The 25,358-nt window shown below is 52.6% G+C and overlaps 2 protein-coding genes across 4 annotated transcripts; one reads left to right on the top strand and one right to left on the bottom strand.

Annotated features, from left to right (window-relative positions):
- Positions 1-1,817: 1,817 nt before the first annotated feature.
- On the top strand, positions 1,818-5,219 carry Emp3 (epithelial membrane protein 3). Its single transcript, XM_041658847.1, has 5 exons — positions 1,818-1,954; positions 2,800-2,915; positions 3,269-3,371; positions 3,860-4,000; positions 5,016-5,219. Exons 2-5 carry the CDS (start codon positions 2,838-2,840, stop codon positions 5,183-5,185), a joined length of 492 nt encoding a protein of 163 aa, XP_041514781.1. The 5' UTR covers positions 1,818-1,954; positions 2,800-2,837; the 3' UTR covers positions 5,186-5,219.
- Positions 5,091-25,217, bottom strand: Tmem143 (transmembrane protein 143). Of its 3 annotated transcripts, XR_005974898.1 has the most exons (10): positions 24,945-25,217; positions 24,395-24,626; positions 22,943-23,047; positions 13,484-13,678; positions 12,468-12,598; positions 11,127-11,406; positions 7,408-7,597; positions 6,136-6,849; positions 5,918-6,042; positions 5,091-5,167 (listed from the first exon to the last, which is right to left on the bottom strand). XR_005974898.1 is itself a non-coding variant. In XM_041658846.1 (8 exons), the coding sequence occupies exons 1-8, from the start codon at positions 24,965-24,967 to the stop codon at positions 6,626-6,628; spliced, it is 1,380 nt and encodes a 459-aa protein (XP_041514780.1). In that variant the 5' UTR covers positions 24,968-25,217; the 3' UTR covers positions 5,847-6,625. The 3 variants fall into 3 exon arrangements, 1 of the variants encoding a protein (XP_041514780.1); XR_005974894.1 differs by lacking the exon at positions 5,091-5,167 and having other exon boundaries at positions 5,847-6,042; XM_041658846.1 differs by lacking the exon at positions 5,091-5,167 and having other exon boundaries at positions 5,847-6,849.
- Positions 25,218-25,358: the final 141 nt, after the last annotated feature.

Consider the following 25,358-nt stretch of genomic DNA (forward strand, 5'->3'; position numbering starts at 1 on the left):
GCGCGTAGGGCCGAGGCGGAAGTGAGAGTGGGCGGAGCCTCCAGCGGACCCTCCTTCTGGCCATGCTCCTCATCCCACGTGGTCCTTTTGCTAGCGGCCTGTGGGCGCCACTGCCTGCCGGCTGGGTGTGCCTAACGCCTGCGGTTTCCTGTGGGAGGAAGTGACTGCGAGGCAGCGCTCCTCCGAGGCCTGGGCGGGGGAGATCCCGCCACCACCCTTAGTCGCCAGATACTTAGACTTCTACCGGTCACTATTGTTGGGGATTCCCTAAACGCCTCCTCTAGGTACCCCAAGTGCTAAACTGATTAAACTTCAAGGAATGTTAAGTCTGTTCAGGCTTCCTCAGCATCTTCCTTGCTCCCAGGCGTGGGATGTGGGATGTAGCCTCCTGTCCCTGCAATGCCAGAGGAACACAAGACTCCACCCCAAGCCCCCAATTTTGTCCTCCGTGACCCACTCTCTAAGCACCCTAGGATCAGTTTCCCCAAGTCTATCCCCCTCCCTCCAGCCACCCTTTACAAACTTTAGCTTTGGGACTCAAGGGACCCAAGTATTTGCCCCTTTCTCCAAGAGCCTCAGAACCAGAGTTCCCCTGACTCCACGGGAGTCCCAATGCGTGCTAGTCTACGCTGCACGACACTGCCAAGCCTTGCTCTAGACCGATGCTGCTCACTGCACTACCGTCCTTAGAGGTGAAGGGAGGACCACGGAGAGGTCCTCAGTGATTTGCCTAGGATCACACAGCCAGTGAGGGCTCCTAGTCTGTGCTGTGTGGGCCCAGCTCCTGATCTCTCAATCACAGTCTGCCCAGCTCACCCCGTCAGAGGTCCACACATCCCATCATTCAGGTCCCCAAGCCCTTACTTCATCAGAACCAGAACTTGGTCGCCTGCCAAGGAATGCAGATATACTCAGTTATCCCCACACACCCCCTAAATCAGTGTCCTGAGACAGTTCACATCACAGTCCTGGGACTATACCGCTGTGAGGATTCTAATGGCCTCCCACAACACATCCGGATTCCACATGAATGTCAAGTGAGTCCTCCGATGTCCCTTCTCACCACACCCTAGGCTGCCTGTGCTCCAGCCACACTGGCCCTCTGTCTGCTCCCCCAACAACAGGAGCTTGTTCTCAGGGCCTGAACAATTTTCTTTTCCCCCTGGTGTCCAAGTGACTCCTTTCCTTGAATCTCAGCTCAAATATCACATCCTCCAAGAGACCTTCTAGGAGTATCCTGTTTTTCTTAGTCAGCCCCCACCCATCCACCCATCCAGTCAGTATTCCTGTACACTATTTTCTTTACTGGTGGTATAGTGTACCCACTATACAGATCAGCAAACCGAGGCCCGGGAAAAGGAAATAATCTACCCAAAGTCACACAACCAGAAAATCGTTGGCATTCTTAAAGGCTACATCCTGCTCCTTTCCATGGATTCATACATCTTGTCCCTCCTCAGAGTCAGACCAAAGTTTGACCTATGTCACAGGAGTCTGGCCCTCTGCAGACGCCTGTGTTACCCTCAGCCCCAAACTCCATCAAAGAAAGCAAGCATTCTGTCCAAGGAGGTCATGTGCCCCACCCCAGGGCCCCAAAGCTTTCTCATCTGAGCCCTGAAAGAAGGTCCCAGAACATGCCCACTGTATGACTTGGTGGGCAGAGAATCAGGAACCAAGTCCTTGTGCCCTCCCCTGAGTAAAGGACTCAGCTGGGCGAGGCCAAAGTGGATATAAAAGGCTTGGTATATATTGAGAGTTAAGAGAAGCAGAAACCACCACAGGAGAGAGAGAAGGGGGGAGGGAGGGGAAAGGAGAGGGAGAAGGGTGCTGGTAAGGGGCGGGAGGACGGCAGCTGAGGGAGGCACAGGCCTCAGCTGGAAGGAGGGAGCAGAAGGGCGGGGCGAGAGGCCCAACCGAGGACAGACTCCAAGTCTGACTTCTTCAGCGACTCTCGGTAAGTTTGCAACCCGTTATTCAGACAGGATTTATTTACGGGGCAGCATGGCACCGTGGGAGGGGCATCCTAGGCAGGAAGAAACCCTCCACTCAGTTCCCCAGGACAATGGTGGCTGAAGAAGTGACCTTTCAGCCTTTGGTGGGGGGTACAGGAAGGAGTGGGACCATCTAGAGGACTTGTGGTCCCAACAGAGCACACCATGGGAAATGTCCGGTAGCCTCCCCATGGGGTCTTCCACTCTCTCCTGAGATGAAGGGGTGCGGTGCAGAAGGGCTCCCAGGGCTGAGTTCTCTGGGCACTGGAGGGTGGTATGAGGTGGTCTCACTACTCAGACCTCCCCCTCCCACTTCTAGTCCATCTCCCCAAGTGTCCAGAGCCTTAGGTCCACAGTAGGGTGGGGTGAGGACCACAGAGACTCACTCAGCCAGGGGCTGGAGGAAGGGGGGAGATGAGTCACCCATGACTCACCCAGGAGAAGAGAGTGCGTGAGTCAAGGAGGCCTGTCCTGGGGCAGCCCCTGCTCCTGATGGATTAGAAAGGGGCATCAATTTAAACTTCCATACGGGGACCCATATATCCCTGGGACAAGGCACTGGGCATGCACCAATGCATTGTCAGTTCTGCCCGTCTGTCCCCTAAGTCCATGTAGGAGAATCTCTAGGCCTCTCGAGGAGCACAGGAGCCTCCTGCTCCCCAGGGAAGACTGCTCAGCCTGCTCCCCTTCTTCCTCACACCCAGGAGCCTTCCCAAGTCCTCCTCCCTCAGACTCCAGAGTCCTCCTCAGCTTCTTCCCCCAGACCCCAGCCCTCTTGCCCAGGATTGAGTCCTCCCACACTCTGCAGGTTTGTCCCTCCTGCTCTGAGCCAGGTGGCTGGCAGCCATGTCGCTCCTCCTGTTAGTGGTCTCTGCCCTCCACATCCTCATTCTCGTCTTGCTTTTTGTGGCCACTTTGGACAAGGTAAGCTTCCAGCTCACTGTGAACCCCAGCTACAGCCCATCTCTTAAGCCTCCACCTCCCTCCCTGTCTCCACCTTCCTCCGTGCCTCCACCTCCCTCACTGCCTCCACCTCCCTCAGTGCTTCCTCCTCCCTCCCTGCCTCCACCTCCCTCCGTGCCTCCACCTCCCTCCCTTTCTGCCTCCCTCCCTTTCTCCCTCCCTGCCTCCACCTCCCTACTCCTACTTCTGGGCCAGACCTTTCCCCTAGCCTTGCCCACCCTTTTGGCCCACAGGTCCATACCTCCTAGGTGCCTCCATCCCCACTCTCCCTGACTCCGTCCTCCTCTCCTCACCCCCCTCTCTGTCCCTCCCAGTCCTGGTGGACTCTCCCAGAGAAGGAATCCCTGAACCTGTGGTATGACTGCACATGGAACACCACCACCCAGACATGGGCCTGCAGTAACGTCAGCGAGAATGGTGAGCATACAGCTGAGGGCAACCAAGGGCCCCTAACAGGCCAGGGTCGGGCTTGGGAACCCAGCCTAGGCTGCCAGCATCTGGGGCTGGCATAGGCAGCCTGTCTGGATGGAAATGCCACTGCCTCTGTCCTGATGGATCAGAAAGGGTGGAGGCCACATGCTACAGGCTTAAGAAATGGGGAGAAAGCTCCCTAAATTCTGAGAAGGTAAGTTTTCCAAAGTTGTAAGGAAATGGAGCGGTGTTGTGTGTGTGAGAGCCGTTCACTGCAGCTGGGGAGAGCAGAAAAGGCCAGAGTTCTAAAGGCATGGAGTTGCCTCCTCCCAAATGTCTAAGGGTGGCAGGTGAGGGTGGGGATGGAGCTCATCAGGGAGGGTTTGTGTGGTGTGTGATCCCTGTGATACATACACCCCTGAAGCTTGCCTGGGAGAGACCAGCAAGCGGGGAAGTGGGGGTGGGCTGTGACCACACTGTGTCTCCCCCTACAGGCTGGCTGAAGGCAGTGCAGGTGCTCATGGTACTCTCTCTGATCCTCTGCTGCCTGTCCTTCATCCTCTTCATGTTCCAGCTCTACACCATGCGGAGAGGAGGGCTCTTCTATGCCACTGGCCTCTGCCAGCTTTGCACCAGTAAGCACTTCCCCAAGATCAGGGGATGGGAGTCCACTCGCCAGGCTCTCCCCCAAGGACAGCCTCGGTGACCCCAGTTCTCAGAGGTGCCGCGGAGGCCTTGAGACTTTAGAGAAGTAGGTTTTGGTAAATGATTTGGGTTCTAGGAATGGAGGCACAGAAGAGATACCACAAAAGGAAAGCTCTGAAACCTATCAGCCAACTGCTGTTTCTCGTTCAGGGAGCTCACGTTTTCTCTTCATTCAATATTGGGGATGTAACAAAGGCCTCTGGCATGCCAGACAAGCTCCACACTGGTGGATTCTGTTTGGAAAAGGGGCTCACTAAGTCGTCCTGGCTGGACTTGTGTTTTCCATCCTCGCCTCCTCCTGAGTCGCTGAGAGGGCAGGTGTGGCCATCAAGTCAAGTTCCACTTTTTTTTAAAGATTTGTTTATTTAGTATGTATACATGTTCTGCCTGCATGTTTGCCTGCAGACCAGAAGAGGGCACCAGATCTCATTACACACGGTTGTGAGTCTCCATGTGGTTGCTGGGAACTGAACTCAGAACATCTGGAAGAGCAGCCAGTGCTCTTAACCGCTGAGCCATCTCTCCGCCCCCCCCCCCCCATTCACACATACACACACTTTTTTTTTTTAAGGTCAAATAATTTGAGGCTTGAAAGGTTCGGGGGGTTAGGGGATGAAGAAGAGGTCACTGAGATTTGAACACACAGCTCTTTTTTTTTTAATTTTTTGGCTCTAGGTGCAAAGGGCTAAGTTAATCATGGTGGTTTGGGACACATCTTCCTGGGTTCCCTGGGAAACTCCACCCATGTTACTTACTCATGTTTGTATGTTTGGTTCATGGAAAAACTCAAGAAGAATTCCATGGATGGATGGTTGCCAGGGCCTATTTCACAGATGGGCATTTGGGGACCCAAAGCCACGCTGCAGCAGCTGGATGCCTGCAGAGGGCCCAGAGTAGTGCATCCGCCCTGCGCAGCCAGCCTCACACTGTGCTCCCGTTCCCCAGGTGCAGCCGTGTTCTCTGGGGCACTGATCTACGCCATCCACCCTGAGGAGATCCTGGAAAAGTACCCGCGTGGGGGCAGCTTCGGCTACTGCTTCGCCCTGGCTTGGGTGGCTTTCCCCCTCGCCCTGGTCAGCGGTATCATCTATATCCACCTGCGGAAACGTGAATGAATGCTGTGTGTCTAGAGAATAAAATCTGTTTAACCACGGTCCTAGCTCGGCTCCCTTTTTCCCTCCCTCCCCAACAGCAGCCCTCCTCTCCAGTCTCAGTCAGAGCTCAACTCCCAGTTTCTCCACCCTGGGATGCCAGCTGGAGCCAGCCTCCTAAGGGCAGCTGACCTAGGTAAGATCAGGATGACCCCGTTCCTCCCTGAAGACCTCATTAGAACTGTCTCAGAGCCCTCTCCCTGCTCCAGTTGTGTGGCCTCTAAGGGACCCAGGCTGCTCGCACTCTGAGCTGGTGATCTCTTCCACATCTTGTCTCTGCCTCAACCACTGAAAGAGTTGTCTCCTACTGCAGACTGTTCTCCCCTCCTTCCCAGAACCCAGCTCTTCCCATACCCACACAGGCCACTGTAGAGTCAATGTAACACCCCCTCTACTCAGGCAGTGGGTACCGCTGGGCCTCCCAGGACTTCACCTGCTTCAGGCTGGGTCCCACTGTGTGCTGAACAGTCTGCACTGCTGCGCCTGGTCTTCTTGAGGTCCAGACTCTTTCAAACAAAGCTTTCCTCCGGCACCAGTGCCTTCTGAGACCCCCATCTGGGACCCCGCCACACCCTCTTTCCAGTATTCTGACCACCCCCTTTCACCTGCAGCCACACTGACCAGACTTATTAAACGTTATTTATTCCTCTGGAAGAAGGTAAAGTGATAAATATTGCACAGCAGGGAGAGCCATACCAAAGCGGCTTCTGCAGCAAGGGCTGGTTGGGCCTGAGCTGGAGTGATCTTGGGGCGGAATGCTGCAGGCCCACCGTCTTCTTTGGGCCAGGCAGTTCCCATCGCCTTTAACCAGCACGAATCAGCTGCAGAACAGATGGCTCATCTCACATGGATTCGCAGAATTACCCCAGGAATTCTGATTGGCTGCCCGTGGTAGAGGTGCCCACTGTACGCACCTTCGATGTGCCAGGACCAAACGGCTTGCCGGCTGCAGTGGGCCCCACCCAGGTGCGTGTGGCAGCCAGTTCCTGTGCAGGCTAAACAGAAGATGAAGCAGGGCCTCCAGGCACTGCTTCTACAGCCCAGCTGGGCTCACAGTGGCCAACTCCAGCAGCTGCAATCCAGCAGCTTTGTCAAAGCTCCCCAAACTCCGCCCCCTCCTCCCGGCCTGGGTGAGGTTCCCGCCAGGGGCGGGGCCGAGAAATAAAATACAAGCTGAGATACACGACTTTGATTGGCTGGCCTCAGGAGGCTGCTTAGCAACTGCCAGCAGCCCTGACTGACTACTCTTTAAGTGCATAGCATAGCAAAACTAATGGCCTAGGAGAAATAATGGCCTTGTCGACAACCAAGAGTTCGGGCAGGAGATACAGTCGCCGCGATTGACACCTTGCTATGGAGGAGGCGGAGCTTGGCACCCTGCCAGTACCGGACGTGGTTAAGTGGTCAGGATGAGGGGTAGCTACCACCAGGCGCAGCAGCCTGCGGGGCCTCTGGAGTGTCTAGGACCAGTGGGTCAAGTTGTGGCAACTCAGGTGGTGGGAACAAGCCCAAGCTGGGAGTCAGGGCTTGTAGGTGGGCTAGGGCCCGAGATCCATTGAAGGCCACATCACAGCCGGACTGGGCTAGAAGCCAGCTCTCCACTTCAGACTGTAGCCACTTGGAGGTCTCTGTGGGGAAAGACTATGTTCAAGCTGGAGGTACACAAGACCTGGGCCTGAAGGACACATGGCTGGCATGGGGCACAGCAGGGAAAGCAGAAGGCCAGCAGGTTGGCATGGAGAACAAACAGCAAGGTTGACCTGGGGACAGTGGGGAGGGCCTGGGGATAGTGGGGAGGGTCTGGGACAGTGGGGAGGGTCTGGGGACAGTGGGGAGGGTCTGGGGACAGTGGGGAGGGTCTGGGACAGTGGGGAGGGTCTGGGACAGTGGGGAGTCTGGGGACAGTGGGGAGGGTCTGGGACAGTGGGGAGGGTCTGGGACAGTGGGGAGGGTCTGGGGACAGTGGGAGGGCCTGGGGACAGTAAGGAGGGCCTGGGGAACAGCAGCATTGGCATAGGAGACATTGAGGAGAACCTGGGCAGGGAGAGTCCAGGGGTAGCAGGGAGAGCTTAGGGACAGTAAGGAGGAGTTGGGGACGGAAGGGTTGGCATAGGGGACAGCAGGGAGGGCCTGGGAGGTAATAGGGAGGCCTAGCAATGGCAGGAGGACCTAGGCGGAGGGCTTACCTTCAGGGAGGCCTTGGGTGCCCCCTGGGCAGCGGGCTAGAAAGCTGTGAGCCAGCAGGGCCTCCTTGATGTGCTCCTCCTGTGCGCGCAGCGCCAGGGCACTGAGCAGTTCCGAGTTGTTGGATGTGCTGCGGTAGTACAGCATGTGCGCCAGCTCCAGCGCCTGCGCACTTCTACGCTGCCCAAACACCTGTGGGGACACAGGCTTAGAGACAGATGTGCAGGGCTTCCTCAAAACCAGAGTGCCCTGGAGCCTGGGTTGGGGCTGAGGCCAAAATGCACCCCGCTGCCAGTGGCCCAAGGCTTACGGCTTTGCTATCTGGCAACATGTTAATAGTTTTGTGCAAAGATGTTAAACATGAGTTCTAGCCTAGGCAATTCCAATACCAGTACATCCTTGTCAAGTGTTCTTCCATAGCCCAGATGACATGTCTAAGATTTGCTTTATTGTGACCCAGTACAGAGACTGGGGTGTTACTATACAATCAAAACATTGGGTACAGCCTGGACCCTCCACCCTCCCAGCCCTCTGCCACATTAGCCAGGATGGAAGAGCTCAAGGTAATCCTGGGCCTTTGTGTTGCCTCTGCGATCCCTGACCAGCTTCAAGCCCTTGACTGAGAGTGGTCCCGAGAGCACTGTCTGACTACAGGTTGGTGCTGCAAGGACCCAGGAAGTCAGTACACAGGACAGACAGCATAAGGATGGAGCTACTATACCCACCTGTCCCAAGAGTTCAGCCTGAACTGACACAGCTGGGGGCCTCACATGCTGTGTGGATGGACTTCCTAAGAGCACACACCAACGAGTCTATTCCTGCCTCACAACATGGCTGTGTGGATGGACTTCCTAAGAGCACACACCAACGAGTCTTTTCCTGCCTTGGAGTCCATTGCCACAGAGGCAGGAATCTGTGCTAAGGGCCACCATGCACGGAACAGTTGGGTCTCCTGTGATCACCGGCCAAGACTGAAGTACAGAGCTCTCATGGCTAACGGAGCACACCACACATGCTCCCCCACTACCCAGTCCCCATTCTGGTAACCCCACCTTCTCTGTATCACAGGCCACACCCTACCACCATCCTCATCCCTCCTGGCCAGTTTGGCTGTCCCTGGCCCATCCTGCTCCCTGCCTCCTCCCTGGCTTCATCTCCACATCCCCTGCTCAGTTCTGAGCTTCCCTGTACGCTGCTGTGCCCACATACACCCTGTCTCCTCAGAGCCTGGCTCTTCAAATAAGCAATACCTCACAGTCTGTTCTTAGAAAACACTGTCCAGAGAGCAGATAAATCCTCAGGCTCCTACAGCCCATGCGCCTACCCGTCTCTACAGCCTGCACCCGGCTGGAGGGACCTACACTCCTACAGCCCATGCGCCCACCCGTCTCTACAGCCTGCACCCCGCTGGAGGGACCTACACTCCTACAGCCCATGCGCCCACCCGTCTCTACAGCCTGCACCCCGCTGGAGGGACCTACACTCCTACAGCCCATGCGCCTACCCGTCTCTACAGCCTGCACCCCGCTGGAGGGACCTACACTCTAACAACCCATGCGCCCACCCGTCTCTACAGCCTGCACCCCGCTGGAGGGACCTACACTTCTCTGCAACCTTCGGGTTGCTCCTGTCCTGCTCTACACAGCAAAGGCAGCATAGGGTAAGGTGTCCAGAGACCCATCCCAGACTAAGTGATCCAGGAAGGCCTCGGGGTTGATGGCCTCTGGGCAAGGGACAAGGAATGCACGGGGGTGGCCAGCCCAGTGAGAGAGAATACAGTTAGTCAGAGGGAGAGCACACGCACGTGCAGAGTTTGGGAAGCAGGAGAGGTCAGGTGTCACAGACATACAAAGAGAAGGAACTGGGGTGCAGGTTAGAGTGTTGAAGGATTGTAACCAACCATGAGGTTCGCTGAACAGGAACCCACCAGACAGTGAGAAGGAATGGTAGCCCTGCAAAGAGCAGATGTGGGAGACGTTGGCCATAGCAGCCAGTGAGAACCATTGCTTCAGGCCCAGCTGGCCAGAGACTCAAGGTGGAGACAAAGCGTCTGTATCCTGCTCCAAGGCAGGAGCTGAGAAGCCAGGCAGAGAGCATATGGTTCCACAGAGGTAGAGACCTTGGGAAAGGACCAGGACAGGGGCCTGTGGTACAGCAGACACGGGGACACTAAAGCCCAGAAGGAATGAATAATTGGGCTAGAGATAGATGGCTGGGAGTTCTGGTGGGAGGCCACGGCTGGGGCCCAGTGGAGGAGGAATAAAGGGGTAATCAGAGTACCAGAACTGGATAAACTGGGCCCTTCCACTCCTGTAGGGCCCGCTGAGGAGTGACAGTGTCTTCTCCCCACAACACTGGAGCATCCCCACTGGGCTGACCCCTGCTCTCAGTCACCCCCTCCATTGCAGCTCCTCTCTGTTTGGGTTTTTTGTTTTTCGAGACAGGGTTGAGATCTCTGTAGCTTTGGAGTCTGTAAACCAGGCTGGCCTCGAACTCACAGAAATCCACCTGCCTCTGCCTCCTGAGTGCAGGGATTAAAGGTGTGCGCCACCACCGCCTGGCTCCTCCCTGCTTTTAACCTGTGTCCCCTGCGAACCTGAGGAGAAGCCTAGATGTGTGCCCATGGGCCACCCTGGCCACGCTGGGCCTTGTCTAAAACCCTGCTGCACACCCCTCTCCCTGCTTCCCCTTGTGGCCCGGATGGCCTGGCCATCATTTGCAGGATTGAAAACTGCTGACAGCAACTTGAGAACTAAGGAGCTGGCAGGTAGATGACGGAATGCAGAGTTCACAGCAAGCTGCACTCCTGGGGCACTGTAACCTGGAAGAACTGAGAAATGCCACCCTTCCCATCCATCTCAGCAAACAGGGCATGCAATGGCAAGGAGAACCCAAGTTGGGTTCTTTTTTTTTTTTTTCAAGACTTACTTATTAGTTATGTATACAGGGTTCTTCCTGCATGTATGCCTTCAGGCCAGAAAAGGGCACCAGATCTCATTACTGATGATTGTGAGCCACCATGTGGTTGCTGGGAATTGAACTCAGGACCTCTGGAAGAGTCAGTGCTCTTAACCTCTGAGCCATCTCTCCAGCCCCCAAGTTGGGTTCTTGAATCCTAGCTCCTGAACAACACCTCTCTGAGGAGGCTCCGAACTCCATGCTGCAGCTCAGCAAGGAAGGTTATTAAATATGCAACTTCCTGGCCCAGACCCCGAGTTTCCAAACCCATCTTTTGGGGCTCTCTTACTGATCACAGTAGCCCTCCAGGAAGGAAACGTGGGAAACAAAGAGTCCCACTGTAGGAACCATAATCACTTCAGCAGTGACCCTGAACAGTACTTCCTGAACTGTGGCAGGCTCACACTGACTCCTGCCATCTCTGTCCATCCCTGTCCAACCCGTCCACCCTTCGCCAGCAGGCCCTGGTACCATTCTCACTGTGCAGAGAGAAGTCAAGCGACTGACTGAAGACCACATAGCTGCAGGACAGCAGCCATATCCAGATCCAGTCCGGCAGGCTCCAAAGTACACACCTTTGCTCTGCTCTTAAACTGAGGCACAGGGGGTAGGAGCCCTGTCTGGGGTGAAGGGTGCTGGTGAATGAAGTAAGCAGGATGTAAGGGCATCGGGCACCAGGAACAGGTTGTGGAATAACGGAAAGTACTGGGGGGGGGGGGGTCTGGCCGGGCAGTTCAAGCAGCAGGGACCCAAGGGTGCTCACCTTGGAGGCCCTCAGGCCCATGAAGGCAGCGAAGAGCAGTAGCAGCAGGGAGGTGGCCATCTTGAGGTCAGACAGTATCACCATGCCCACATTGACGAAGAACACAACTCCCGAGACCACCAGCATCAGGTTGAGCATGGCGCGCTGCAGCATGGGCGTGCGCACCTTCAGTTCCGGCAGCAGCTGCTCCAAGCCCTCCAGCGGGGTATCCTTGAAGCTCTTCAGGACCAGGTGCCCTCGTTTAGTACGCGCTGCCAGCACCACACGCTTGAAATATCTCCTGAGGGCCAGAGAGGAGGGTATGAGTGCAGGGTGAGGGGTGTTAGGGCCAGAGCGTCTCACCTTGTGACGGCTACTCCTGGTTGTCACCTTGACCACATCTAGAATCAACTAAAACCCAAGCTGTTGGGCACTCCTGTGAGGGCGTGTTTGACTGGATTGCTGAGGTGGGCAAATCTACCCTAAACTTGGCAATCACACTCTAGTGACAGCCCGTATGGAAGGCCTGGGGGTTGGGGGTGCACACCTTTGATTCCAGCTCTCAGTAGGCAGAGGCAGACAGATATTCTGAGTTTGAGGCCCAGCCTGGTCTACATAGGGAGTTCCAGGTCAGTCAGAGCAACATAAGGGGAGACCATGTCTCAAAACAAATAAATAAAAGAGCAGGAGAAAGGAGGCTTCTGCTTTCTGTCTCTTTGCTCTCACTCCCACTGGCAAAGTCATTCCTGGGTTAGGACTAACTTCAGGGTTCCTCAGCAGCTCTCCAGAAACCTCCATGACTGAACAAACACTGGATTCTCACCCTTCCCATCATGAGGCAGCCATGACTGGACTACCCTGACCACAGCCTGAAAGCCAGTCTAACAGATCATTATATATATGACTTATTATATATATGCACACACACACATATAATCAGCTCTGACTGATACACACCTAAAACTCCATGTCTCCATGCTATATGGCCTTTAGAAAGCTTCTTAATCATAAGGAGTCGAAAGCAGATTACACGTTCAGCCATGGAGGGCGGTCACTTTATATTCTTATTGGACCAGAGCATGGCTGTGCCACTTCTTCAGGATGTGGCCTCCCCTCTCTGGCCCTCAGTTCTCCTCTGGGAAAATGGAGATGACTGGCCTCCTCTGCTCTTTCTCTAGAGACAGTAGTTCACACATTCTCTTGGGAAGAAAAGGCTGCATTCTGACAATCATATCTTACCTCCCATTTCTGGACTTCTTCCTGGCCAAAGACACCAAAGCCAGACACTGACCTATCTATCATCCCCTCTCAACTCAAACCTTGCTCCCCTTTACTGCAACTGGGGAACAAAGGCCTCCTCACCTCTCCACAGGGGGCAACTTTCTGAAGAAGCCACGTTTGGAGCCCACACTGGACATGTGGGGCATCTGCCCAACTCTCTGGCCCAGGGCCCAGAACTGCATGTAGATATACTGATCCAAATTTATTGTCACCTGCCAAGGGGAAAAGGAAGCAGAGGTAGCTGAACATGAGCCGGGTGTTACGGGCGGGGTGCCAGAATACACATCCTACCCAGAAATGGAGCCTGCCTTCTGTTGCTGAACATGCAGTGTGGAGGTAAGGGAGTCATACACGGTCCATGTGGTACACTGCATAGGTTGGGGCTGCACACAAGAAACTGCTTAGAATCTACGACAGCACTGGTTTTAAGAGTTTCCATTTACGAAGCAACTACAAAGACAAGACGTCGTCACTTAAACCATGTCCCACCGCCACTGGCGGATCACATCCTAAAATATGACAGAATATGTCTAGAAAAAACACAGTTTAAATTCTCTAAAATGTAGAACTGGAAGATTTTAGTATTTCTTCACCTTTGCTGACTTTATAGAAGGGAAGACAGAGAGGTTTTTTGATCGTTATTGTTTGGAGGTGATATTGAGACAGGGTTTCACTATATAGTCAAGACTGGCCTGGAACTCACTCTGTAGAACAGGCTGAGCTCTGACTCACAGAGATCCACCTGCCTCTGCCTCCTACGGGCTGGGATTAAAAGTGTGCACCACCACACCAGCCTATGAATTTTTTTAAGATTTATTCTTATTTTATATGTACAGGTGTTTGGTCTTCACGTATGTAAGTGCACTGCAGGCATGCCTGGTGCCCACCTGAAAGGCCAGAAAAGGTGCTGGGTCTCCGGGAACTGAACCACAGGCAGCTGTAGGAGGCTGCGTGGGAGCAGCAAGAGCAACAGGTGTCACCTCTCCAGCCCCTGTCTATCACAGACCTGCCAGGTGACAGCCCCACACCTGGCCAAGACCCTCATCTGATAGCCCGTTCCCGCCCGCAGAGGACCACAGTGGCTGGGGAACAGGTACCTGGACCTCATCCTGAGGGTGATGGACGACAAGTGCATAGGCCAGGGCATCTTCAGAGAGTGCAGAGAAGTTGGCCTGGGCCAGCAGGGGCTTTAGAGCCTGGAGCACATCTTTCTCACTGGACAGACGCTGGGGATCAGAAAGGGATGGCTGGTCCAGGGTCTCCCTGTCAGGGTTGATGGGGTCATACAAGGCCTGAGGGGAGACAACAGGAAAAACAGGGAGGTTACAACACGGGAATATGGACCCCTGGGGCCTGGAAAAGCCCAGAGCTCGGTGTGCTATGCTGTCTTCCAAGAGAGAGTGTTACCCTGCCACACACACCTAAAACACTGTGCAGCTGGATGCGGTGGTGTGCACATCTTTAATCCCAGCACTTGGGAGGCAGACTCAAGTTGATCTCTGTGAGTTAAAGCCCAGCATGGCCTACATAAAGAGTTCCAGGTTAGCCACTGCAACATAGTGAGAACCCTGTTTCAAAAAAAAAAAGCAACTTTGTCTCGAAAAAAAACAAAAAACAAAACAAAACAAAAAAACAAGAAAACATTGTGCGGACAAGCTCTCCCACATCTCCAGCTTCCTTCTGAGGTCTGCCCTGAGCCGCTCTCCTCCTCCCAAGCAGCTGCAGGAGTGAGACTGCCAGGAGGAGACCGACCTTCCAGCCGCCCAGGGCCAGGGCACATGGAGGGACTGAATGGAGGTGACAGCCGCCCCGTGAACTTCTACTCCTACTTGTTGGACAAGCCTCAAACCCTACGTGGCCTGATGAACTATGAGTGCTTTAATATTTGTACATTAGGGCACTGGGCCTCCGGTACTTTGGCTGGAGAATTCTTTTTTTTTTTTTTTTTTTTTTTTTTTGGTTTTTCAAGTCAGGGTTTCTCTATGGTTTTGGAGCCTGTCCTGGAACTAGCTCTTGTAGACCAGGCTGGTCTCGAACTCACAGAGATCCGCCTGCCTCTGCCTCCCGAGTGCTGGGATTAAAGGCGTGCGCCACCACCACCCGGCCTGGCTGGAGAATTCTTGAAGAAGAGGGCTGGGAGAGGTATTGACTAAGCATGGTGGCATACACTGTCATCCCAGCACTCAGGAGACTAACACACGAGTGAGCCTGGGCTGTCGAAAGACTCTGTCAGAACTAAACCGCGCAGGCTGTGGAATGAACGGCCATCCCAGCAGCAGCAGAGGCCCAGCCAGAAGTGTGTCTGAGGTGGGCAAGGTGATCGGTTGGTCGAAAGCTGCCTACATGCCTCCAGTCCTCCCACAGGGGCCATTTCCTTCGAGGCACCAGACCATGCACAGCCCACCACGCCAAGCCTGCAGAAGGTCTCATCCTGTACAGTCCCAAGCTTCTGCTTCTTCCCTGCCTTTATCAGGCATCCCAACAGAGCTCCCAGCATCCCAGGCTTGCCTGGTGTGGCCCAGCACGATGTGGTTTAGACGGCACCTGCCTCCAGGATAGTGTGGAAAGTAAATGCTTTCCCAGGTCTTCCCCACATCCCCTCCCATGGCTGGACCTGACCAACCTCCCCGACATGATTAAAAAAAAAAGATAACATACTCTGGACCTTGTGCCGAGGTCTGTCTTCCCATCTTCTAAAGAAGAGGAAGCAAGAACAGGGAAAGCTCAAAGCCAGCTTGGGCAACTTAGCAATATCCTGTCTCAAAAATGAATGAAAGAGGCCAAGTGGTGGTGGCGCACGCTTCTAATCCCAGCACTGAGGAGATGAAGGCAGGCAGACCTCTGTGAGTTCAAGGCCAGCCTGGTCTACAGAGCTACAGAGTAACCCTGTCTTGAAAGACAAGAAAGAAAGAAAGAAAGAAAGAAAGAAAGAAAGAAAGAAAGAAAAAAAGAAAGAAAGAAAAAGAGGGAGGGAGGGGAAGGGAAGGGAAGGAAGGGAGAGACTTCTGATAAAGTTCATGGTAGAAAACTTGCCTAGAATCCCCTGTTGAGGTTTTGGGGTGTGGCTCAGCAACCTGGGTCCCAGCATGACAAAAATATTTAAAAGAACAAAGCAAAACAGACACTTCCACCAGATCACACAGGGATGAAATGCTGCCATTTCAAGGGTCGGAGGGTCAGTAACATGGAAGGAATTGTATGTCCCAGGGCCCCACAGGACTCCCTGCCTCTAGAACCCTGTATAGGATCTGTGTGTACAGCTGTGCCTGTGCACTAACTACTGCCAACACCCCATCAGGACCTCACACTGCTGCAGCCCAACATGCCATCAAAATGGCCACTCTTCCATCCCTCCCCAAGATGCCCACCTGGTTCTAGACATGCCAGCCTGTTGTGATCCAGCTGCCCTCACTCCCCCTGACCGGCAGGGGAACTTCCTTGTGGTCTGTAATTGACAAGGATGTTTGTGTCCTTTCTGGCCGGTGGGTCTCCACAGAAGGAGTAGAGGTATAAAAGGTTGCTGGGCAAAATAAAGGTTGCTGTTCTTCCACCTGAAAAAAAGCCTCCCTGTTTCAACCCAGCACCCCCCTCCCCCGCCAGTCTTGGCTATCCAGGCTGCGCAGGCGCAGGCCGCAACAAGTGGAGGTTCCACCGGGTTCTGGAAAGTGGGGATTTGTGAACGGGGTCGCTCAGTGGGAGCAGCGTATTGGGGAAGGTAAAGTGTTCTAATTTTTAATCCCCAGAGATAACTCTGAGAGACATCCTCCAAAAGATAAGCAAGCATAAAGACGCAGGAGGGTGAATTGAAAGGTCTCAAAAAGTAACTGAAAGCAACAAGGAAGTAACAAGGAAGACAGCCAAAGATTTTGTGCAGGAGGGGGTTTAAATGTTCCAGATTAAAAGGAGTATGTGTTTATTCATCCCCAGAGATGCTCTGAGGGGCACCCTCTGGCAGACTGGCCAGTAGGGAAGAAATAGAAAGGAGGCAGGAAGGTGATTTGAGGGCCTCAAAAGATACAATGTGTAGAGATATATATTATTGTGTTGTGTTGTCTTTTGTGTTCTGGACTGGAGAAAGACGTTTGATCTGGGAATTGCTAAAAAAGGTATTTTGACTTTAAAATACAGGCCTAAGGATTTGATGCTTTGGAAAAGAGGTTCTGCTTTTGTCTCCACAGAGGATGAGAACCTGTGGATTCATTGCAAATTTATGCAGTTTGAATTACTGAGACCCCCCCTGAAATGTTGATGTAAAATACCCCCCAAGAATGCAGCGCCCCCGCTCAGCAGGAAGTAGCCAGACAGATTGACAAACCCTAATTCCCTAAAAGATTCTTAAAGTGGGGCCCTTTCAATGGTTCTGGAGCAGGAGCAGCAAGCCTGCTTCCCTGAGTTCTGCTCCACTCCATGCAGCAGTTTGGACCCAGAGAGAGTGTGTCTGGGGCCAGAAGGCAGCTGGAGCAGAGCTTTGCTAGGCATGTTGCCCTGACCCAGTGGGTGCCCAGCCTGGGGGACACCACGGCGGTGTCAGGAGTATCAGCAAACCATAGAAGATCTGCAGAAGTTCAGACTGAGTGAACACAACAGAAGTTGCAGACGGCTGAGACTGTCAACCAGCAAGCTGAAAGAGTCAGCAATGCTTTGGACATTCAAAATGATCTTAATGGACATATTCATTTGGACATATTGTCCTTGAACCAACAAGTGGCTCTGGTTCAGGAGCAAGTGGACTATCTTTGGACTTTTCAAAATATGTTATGTGTGTTACTCATGGCACTGTATTGCATGCTTCTGCTAGTGTTATGGAACTCAACAGTCATATGAGAGGGGTTTGGAATACTGCTTTTGTTAATTTTACCACCCAGTTAGTGCATGCTAGATGGTTGCAGTGCTGGTCTGGCTCCTTGGCACTGTCTGTTGTGGGGATACTTGGTTTAGGGCTGTGTGTCTGGGTAGCCACGGATGGGAAATACTTTGGGGGCGGGATGCCACCTAAGAAAAAATTAAAGGGCTATTCCCCATAAAAATAAAAGGGGGGGAAGGGGGGAGTTGTTGTGATCCAGCTGCCCTCATTCCCCCTGACCGGCAGGGGAACTTCCTTGTGGTCTGTAATTGACAAGGATGTTTGTGTCCTTTCTGGCCGGTGGGTGTTCACAGAAGGAATAGAGGTATAAAAGGTTGCTGGGCAAAATAAAGGTTGCTGTTCTTCCACCTGAAAAGAAGCCTCCACGTCTCAATCCCGGCACACACACACACACACACACACACACACACACACACACACCCCTACCCCCCCCCCCCCCCCCCCCCGCCAGTCTTGGCTATCCAGGCTGCGCAGGCCGCAGCACCAGCCTATCACTTCTAGTCCCCCCCTCCCAGGATACTTCATCTGCAGGCTCCCTATCATCACCCCATATTCAATTCCTGATTTCACACACTGAATCCCGTCTCTCCTGACCCCTCCACTCCCAACTGAAGCTTCCGTTTAGTACCTATGGGCTCTCCCCACTTAAAGCTAATGCAAAGTCTCGCCTCACAGCTTTCCACTGAATTTGGAATGAAAGGTGAATCTTTTTAAGAGCCCCTCAAATCTTCCCTAGCCCCCCACACCCCCAACCCTCTGGGGGTGGGGGAAGATGAGGGAGAATTGCAGCTGCCAGCCTATCTGGTCCCAAACAATGTGACTTGCCTTGGAGGGAAGTGGAACCCAGCCCACAACTGAGGGACACAGAGTTTCAGGGTATCAGAACAATCTCTGAGCAGGTATCCCAGGGTGTCTGATGTCTTTTTCTGATTTCTGTGGGTACCAGGCCTGCATGTGGTACACATACATACAAGTAGGCAAAGTATTCATACATATAAAATAAATCTTAAAAATTAAAACAAATAAGCAAAGACAAATGGGAAGATCTGCATTGTGGGAGGGTACAATGAACTGGGGAAAGCATGTCTGTGCTGGACAACGACTCATGAGGAGGGGTAAATAGGGAAAGCAGTGAGCAGGGAGGCAGGGAGAAGGGAGAAAAGGAACATGAGGAGGATGCGCATCAGGCCAACGCCATGCCTAAGTGTCTACCTTAAAGCTGTCAGAGGAGAACCTGGCTGTGGCGAAGCCTGAAGGATACAGCCCCTCCCCTCATCGTCATCCTCATCTTCTAAGGATGCAGCTTCAGTCCCAGCCGTGCAATCCTTCAAGGTCCTTCTGGGCATCTGAGGATGTGGTCTGTGGCCAACTTTGCTTGAGTCCTGAGCATGGCCTCCCCATCTGGATGGTCTCAAGACCTTACTGATACCCTCAAGTCTCCTGGGCCCTGCAGCCAGCTCACTCTCGCACACTGCCGTGACATCTCAGCGAAGGACAGAAAGGGCGAATGGAAATCCTGCACATGTTTCTGTTCTGCTCGAAGCAGCTTGGAGGCACATTTCCAGCATGTGAAAATGGGACCACTGTCATCCCTGGGTACAGATGTGGGCCTGAGCTATGGACCCAGATCTGCCACTTACTTACAAAAGCCCTTTAGTGCTTGGGAGGCTGAGGCAGGAGGATTGTGCATTTGTGGATCTGAGGCCAACCTGGGCTACCAATGAGACCACACCTCAATAAATAAATAAAGCCCTGACAAGGTTTCCATTGCCGTTGGGAAGCAGAATCATGCACCTGTAAGGCCGTACAAAACTTGCATGTAATATTGGTGTGTTTGTTTCCACCTTGACATGGGTGCTGGGGCTGGAACCGAGGTCATCAGGCTTGCATGGCAAGAACTTTCACCTGCTGAATCACCTCAATAGCCACGCTGGAGCTTTTGAGGAACAAGTTTTACTTTATTACATAATTTTTAAGATTTATTTTTCTTCTAACTATGCATGTGTGTTTACTGTGAAGCCAGAGGAAGGCATTGGCTCCCAGGTGCTGCAGTCACAGGTGGTTATGAGTCACCTGATGTGAGTGCTAGGAACCAAGGGGCCTCTGGAAAAGCAGCGCGTGCTCTAAAGCACTGAGCCGTCGTCTCTCCAGCCTGTATGTGTGCATATATAACACACAGCACAACATAGGTGAGAAAGTCAAAGGGTAACTTGAAGGAGTTAGTTCTCTCCTTCCACCATGTGCATTCCAGGGATCAAATTCAGGTCATCAGACTTAGTGGCAAGCATCCTTATGTTGGGAATTAGGTCTGTATGATAAATAACCAGACCAGCTCAAGAATAAGTTATATACTCACGCTACAAGAGTGGGAGGTCCGACGTCCTATATGTCCGGTGGGCACCGCGCAGCGAGAGGGAGTGGCACACCAGGATCTCCCAGTATTTCTACTTGGGCCCCAGGTAGCCACACCCTAATTAGATGCGATTGGTTGACAGTTTTCCCATCCCTTATAAGCTCAGTCATTGGTCCTGCTTGCTTTTTTGAAACACATTTATGTGTCCAAGTCTAACCTTGAACCCTGATTTTCCACCTCCCAATGCTGGGGTTATAGGAGTGCACTGCCAGATTTGGTCCCCACAAGTTTAAACTTAAAAACCACATGAGGTCAGTTGCTACAACAGTGTATCTTGCCAGGCTGCAGGAGGCACCACTTCAGAATCTGCATACTGACCTACATGGAGAGTCACAGCCAGCCTCAGTAGCTACACAGACCAGTCCTCTACACTCACAAGGGGCTCTGATTCTTGTCTGTCCCCACCATTCCCACTCAGTGCCTATCTCCAGGCTCAGGGGAGCCTCACGTCGCTAGAGAACAAAAGGCAATGGCTATCTGGTGGTAACCCACGTCCTGGGGCCTCCCACCTGAGTCCTGATGTGCAGCCCAGAGCTGATCCAGTCCTTGCAGCTTCAGGCTACCCCCAGCAGCACCCAAACGCTGTCCACTCACCATCCTCCCTGCCTCAGTGAGAAGGGCACACCCTGGGTTGTCCTGGACTCTTCTCACTGGCCCATGTCCCAGCATAAAGCAGTCCTGAACGCACTATGTTCAAAGTAGACCTAGGATCTAACCATGTCTAGGCCTGATCTGAGCACACAGCTGATGACAAAGAACCCAAGGCCAGCAGTATCTCCACCTGCAAGGTTCCCCCATCCCAACTCCACTTCCCATGTTCTGGGGACTGATTGTCCAAACAGGCTGGGGCACTGGACCAATGACTAGGGCTATGGTTGCAGGACTTCAGTCTTTACCACACTTTCTACTAAGAGACCACTAGAGGTGCCTGCTCACACTGACCATAGGTCCAGTTCTCCTGTGCAAAACCCTCCTCAGAAACTTCTTTGCTAAGGCACCTCTACCTCTTAGCTCCTGACCAGGAAATCTGCCCCAGCAATAATGGTATCTCATATTCTATTCTGCATCTCTGTGAATTTAAACATTTACATAGCAAGGTCAGGCATGGTGGTACACTCCCTTCACGACAGCACTCAGGAGGCAGAGGCAGGCACATCTCTGAGCTCAAGGACAGTCAGGGCTACATAGTGAGACCCCCGACTCAGAGGAAGGGGGAAGAGAGGGAAGGACAGTAAATTTTACATAGCAAAATATTTTGAAAAAGAACTAATTTTACTGGGGCTGGAGAGACGGCTCAGTGGTTAAGAGCATTGCCTGCTCTTCCAAAGGTCCTGAGTTCAATTCCCGGCACACAACCATCTGTAATGAGGCCTGGTGCCCTCTTCTGGCCTGCAGACATACACACAGACAGAATATTAAAAAAAAAAATATATATATATTTTTATATATATATATATAACTAATTTTACCTCTAGAAGCCACATGTGCCCCAGTGACAGAACATGGTGGTGGTGGTGGGTGAGGAGATCTGGGACTGACCCAGTACTTGTGATCCCTGCAACCTTGAACATTCCCAGATCCTAGCTTTTTGTCTGTACAAATGGGGCTAGCAGTAGCAGACCGAGCTGCAGCCAGACACAGTGCACCCGGGGCTCAGAAGTGTTGTTGTTGTTCAAGGAAGAGGGGGGCAGCCAGAAGCTGGAATGTGAAATCAACTCAGTAGTCTATGGGGTCCCAACCTCAACCATGTCAAGAAAATTTGGCCCCTCACCAGCTGGTGGGAAGGAGCCCTAACCTAGGGATATAGGAATGTCCTTCATAGTGAACCTCTGGTTGGCCTGCAGCCTTGACGGCTTCAAGAGGCCTTTGCTGTCACTATAACTATGGCTGCACCTAAACTATCAGCTCTGTCTAATGTATGGATGAGCTAGAGAAAAAGGGTCAGCCTCCAGGCCAAGATGTGACATTAGCCAGTTAGACTGAGGTGGTGAGGCTAGGGCCCTCTCTGTTGAAATAATAGGGGCGGCGGGCCACTTCCCGCCACCCGGCCGCCCGCACGGCTAGCTTTACCAGAAATAATTACATGGAAACTGTATTCTTTTAAACATTGCCTGGCCCATTAGTTCTAGCCTCTTATTGGCTAGCTCTTACATATCGATCTAACCCATTTCTAATATCCCTGTAATACCACGAGGTGCGCTTACCAAGAAAGATCTTAACCTACGTCTGTCTGGAATGGGAGAACCATGACGACTCCTCGACTCAGCTTCTTTCTCCCAGCATTCTGTTCTGTTTACTCCGCATACCTAATTTTATGTCCTATTAAAGGGCCAAGACCGTCTCTTTATTTAACCAATAAAATTAACACAAGCCAGAAGACTCTCCCCCATCAGCTCACGGAGATCCTTATGAGACCATAGAGTGCTTGCTCAACCCTCCCATGTGTGAGGACAAGGCTGAGAGCAACAGGTGCGAATGAAGAAATAACCTCGTGCTGGGCTGTGGTGACGCACACCTTTAATCCCAGCACTCAGGAGGCAGAGGCAGGCGGATCTCTGCGAGTTCAAGCCTGGTCTACGAGAGCTAGTTCCAGGACAGGCTCCAAAGCTACAGAGAAACTGTGTCTCGAAAAACCAAAACACAGCCTCATTAGGTCCTAGATCCTGGATGCCTTGAGTTGATATTTAGAGCTCAAACACTAATGTGTAAAACACCCAATAGATTGCATTTTTGTTACCATATCCTAGTGTAAAACACTAATCCTCTTAGTCTCGGTATCATCACACCCTTCTAAAGCTTCTTCACTGCAGAGTCTTCCTGCCATCCTCCAGGCCAACAAGCTGCTCAGATAACTAACTTCCTCCAGGCATCCTGCCACACACACCTCCAATGCCAGCCAGCACAAAGGAAGCAGAAGCAGGTGGGTCTCTGTGAGTTCAAGAGCATCCTGGATCCTAGTCTGCAGAGTAAGACACTATCTCAGAGAGAGGGAGAGACAGAGAGAGAGGCGAGAGGAGAGGGAGAAGGAGGAAGAAGAGGAAGAAAGAGGAGGAGGCGGAGAAGGGAAAGAAAGTTCCTTCTCCCTTCAGATCCTGCACCCAGACATCATATTTTACACTCATTTTATTTTCTGGCTCCCCATCTGAAGTGCCAACTCCATGAGCGTATGGCTACATCTGTCCTGGTCTATCCTCAGAACTTAAAAGAGAGCTAGGCTCCAAGCATGTACTAAGTACTAAACAGACAAAGAGCAAACATGTATGACAAGACATGACAGACCTGCAGCCTGGCCAGGAGTTGATGGTAGTGAAACAGGGTACAGAAGTCCACGTGAGTTGAGAATGCCTCCAAAGCCGCTCTCTCTGCTGGGCTAGAGTGGAACTCCTGGTAGCCAGAAGAAAACCTCATTAGGCTTCTTTCCTCTTCCTCCAGAGAAGGTTACCTTTCATGGTAACCCACATACAGAACGGGAACTCTGGACCAATTGTACAGCCGCAGTATACATCGCATAGGGAGAGCCAGAGGCTGGGCACCTGCTCCGCATTGCCATGTATACCAAGTCCTCCGCATTAATGTTAAACATTCCCAGAATGTGTGCCGTGTGGCAGGTGCTCTTTCTTGACAGAATCATCCCCCAGAGAAGAGAGAGGGTTGGTGGAGTTAGAACCCCAGTTTTTCAAAGGGGGAAACAGGCTCAGTGAAGCCATTTGCAGAGGGTCATGAAGGCCCACCTGGCTCCAGAGTGCCACATGAAGGTAGCCATTATCCAGACAAATGTCCAAACCTGCCTGAGCTTCAGTTTCCTCGTCAGCAGATGGCTATGGAGAATTTATTTATTTTTTGTGCATGTGTGTTTTGACTGTGTGTATGTACATGACATCACATGTATGTCTAGTGCCAACGGCCGTCAGAAGAGGGCACTGAATCCCCTGGAACTAGAGCAATGAGTGACTGTGAACTACCATGTGGGTGCTAGAAGCAGATCCTGGGTCTCCCGCAGAGAAACAAACGCTCTTAATTAATAAGCTTTATTCCCAGCCCAACTACGGGAAATTTTAATGAGACCATCCATATGTGCGCTATGTGCACGGGTATATAGTCTAGCATAGGACTTGGTATACATGGCAGGCGATCAATAAGTAACTTAGAGTAATGATCGTCTCCAGCAGCCGTAGATCTGACAGTGATGGCGGACTGAGAGCTCAGACTCTCAGTACATCAGGGGTGAGGTAAGGCGCTCACTCGGAGAGTCAACCAAATGTGAGTCATTGCTCTGCTTCTACCTCACCTGTAAAATGGGTTGATGGTGGTCTTTCTTATTGAGTTGTTCTGATGGTTCTATACATGACAACCATGTAGCCCTGGGCCACAGAGTAAGAACTCAAAGTGTGATAATAATTATTATTATAGATTTGAAGGTACGATTTTATTACGTAGTAGAAAGTAATGATGAGGAAGACAGTTAAATCTATTTCAAGGGAAAACCTCAGGTCTCAGAGTGCCTGTTTAAAGCCCGGAAGAAGCCCGGGTCTGGAGTTCATTAGGCAACTCATCTTGGAGTTCTTGCCCCTGCATTCTAACTCTTCCTGCAACCGCAGGCATGCTAAGGGACCAAGAACTACAACTCCCGGGAGGCGCTAGAGCAGTCCTCAATAGCAGGTATAGTGGTGCAGTCGCAAGGTCGGCTGGAAATTGTAGTCCCCAGGCTCTTAGACCACTGGTGGGCAGTACCTGTATCAGGAGGCGGAGCAGCTGCTCCTTGGAGAATGGAATGAAGCGCTCGCGGTACTGCTGGGCCCAGTCGCGGGGCTCCGTGGGGTTCCACATCTTTCGGTACTCCCCCATCTTGTTCGCCAGGGACGACAGAGCCCGGGGAGTCCCAAGAAGAGCAGGCACCAGGGACCATACTCGGACCTTGGACCCCCAGGTCACATGCAACATGGCCAGCCCCCTTTCCCAGAGCCTAAACATAAGCAAATGAGGTGTCAAAGGTCAGTTGGAGGCAGTACCTCCACGGCACCGCGCCCTTCGGGGGGACACTCTCTATTTTAGCTTTCTTGTCAAGTTCCTTCTACACTGCACATTTAGGTGGGTTACAGACTAGGGGCAGAGGTCGTAGTTTGGAACTTTTGCAGACTCAGAGGCTCTGTAGTGGTATAGGTGGTCTCTGCGGAGCTTTGACAGCGAGGTGAATCTCAGGAGTGTTGAGAAACCAGGAAAAGTTAATAGCGGGTGCTGGGCCGTCCTCCCTGGGCCATGCAATCCCCCACCCTTCCCTCACCTTAGCCGACGCGCCACTGTCATTGAGCCTTCTGCGCATGTGCACAAAGAGATCCTGGGCCGAGAGGATAGGCTTCAGCAAACAGACGCATGCGCAGAGCCTGGGTCTTTGAAACCATTTTTTTTTTTTTTAAGAGCCTTTATCTCAATTACGCATGCTTCATCGCTAATCTGTGTTTAGGTATGCGCACGCGCCAAAGAAGCGTCACCCGGCCCGCTATTTCAAAGAGAGAGGCGGGGCAGGTGCGACAAGTCCGGAGGCTGGGGCGGGTCGGGCCCTCGAGCGCGCGCCGGGCCAACGGCCACCCGCCCAACGTCGGCCGAGGCCACGCCCATCCTCTAGTCAGCTCGGATAGGTGGAAAAGAAAGGGCGGGACTTGGGTGCAGCCAATCTTCTGTAGAGAACAGAAAAGGC

The sequence above is a fragment of the Microtus oregoni genome, unplaced genomic scaffold (assembly GCF_018167655.1).
Source record: "Microtus oregoni isolate MIOR12 unplaced genomic scaffold, Mior012 000000F_ref0000247, whole genome shotgun sequence".
Classification (NCBI taxonomy): domain Eukaryota; kingdom Metazoa; phylum Chordata; class Mammalia; order Rodentia; family Cricetidae; genus Microtus; species Microtus oregoni.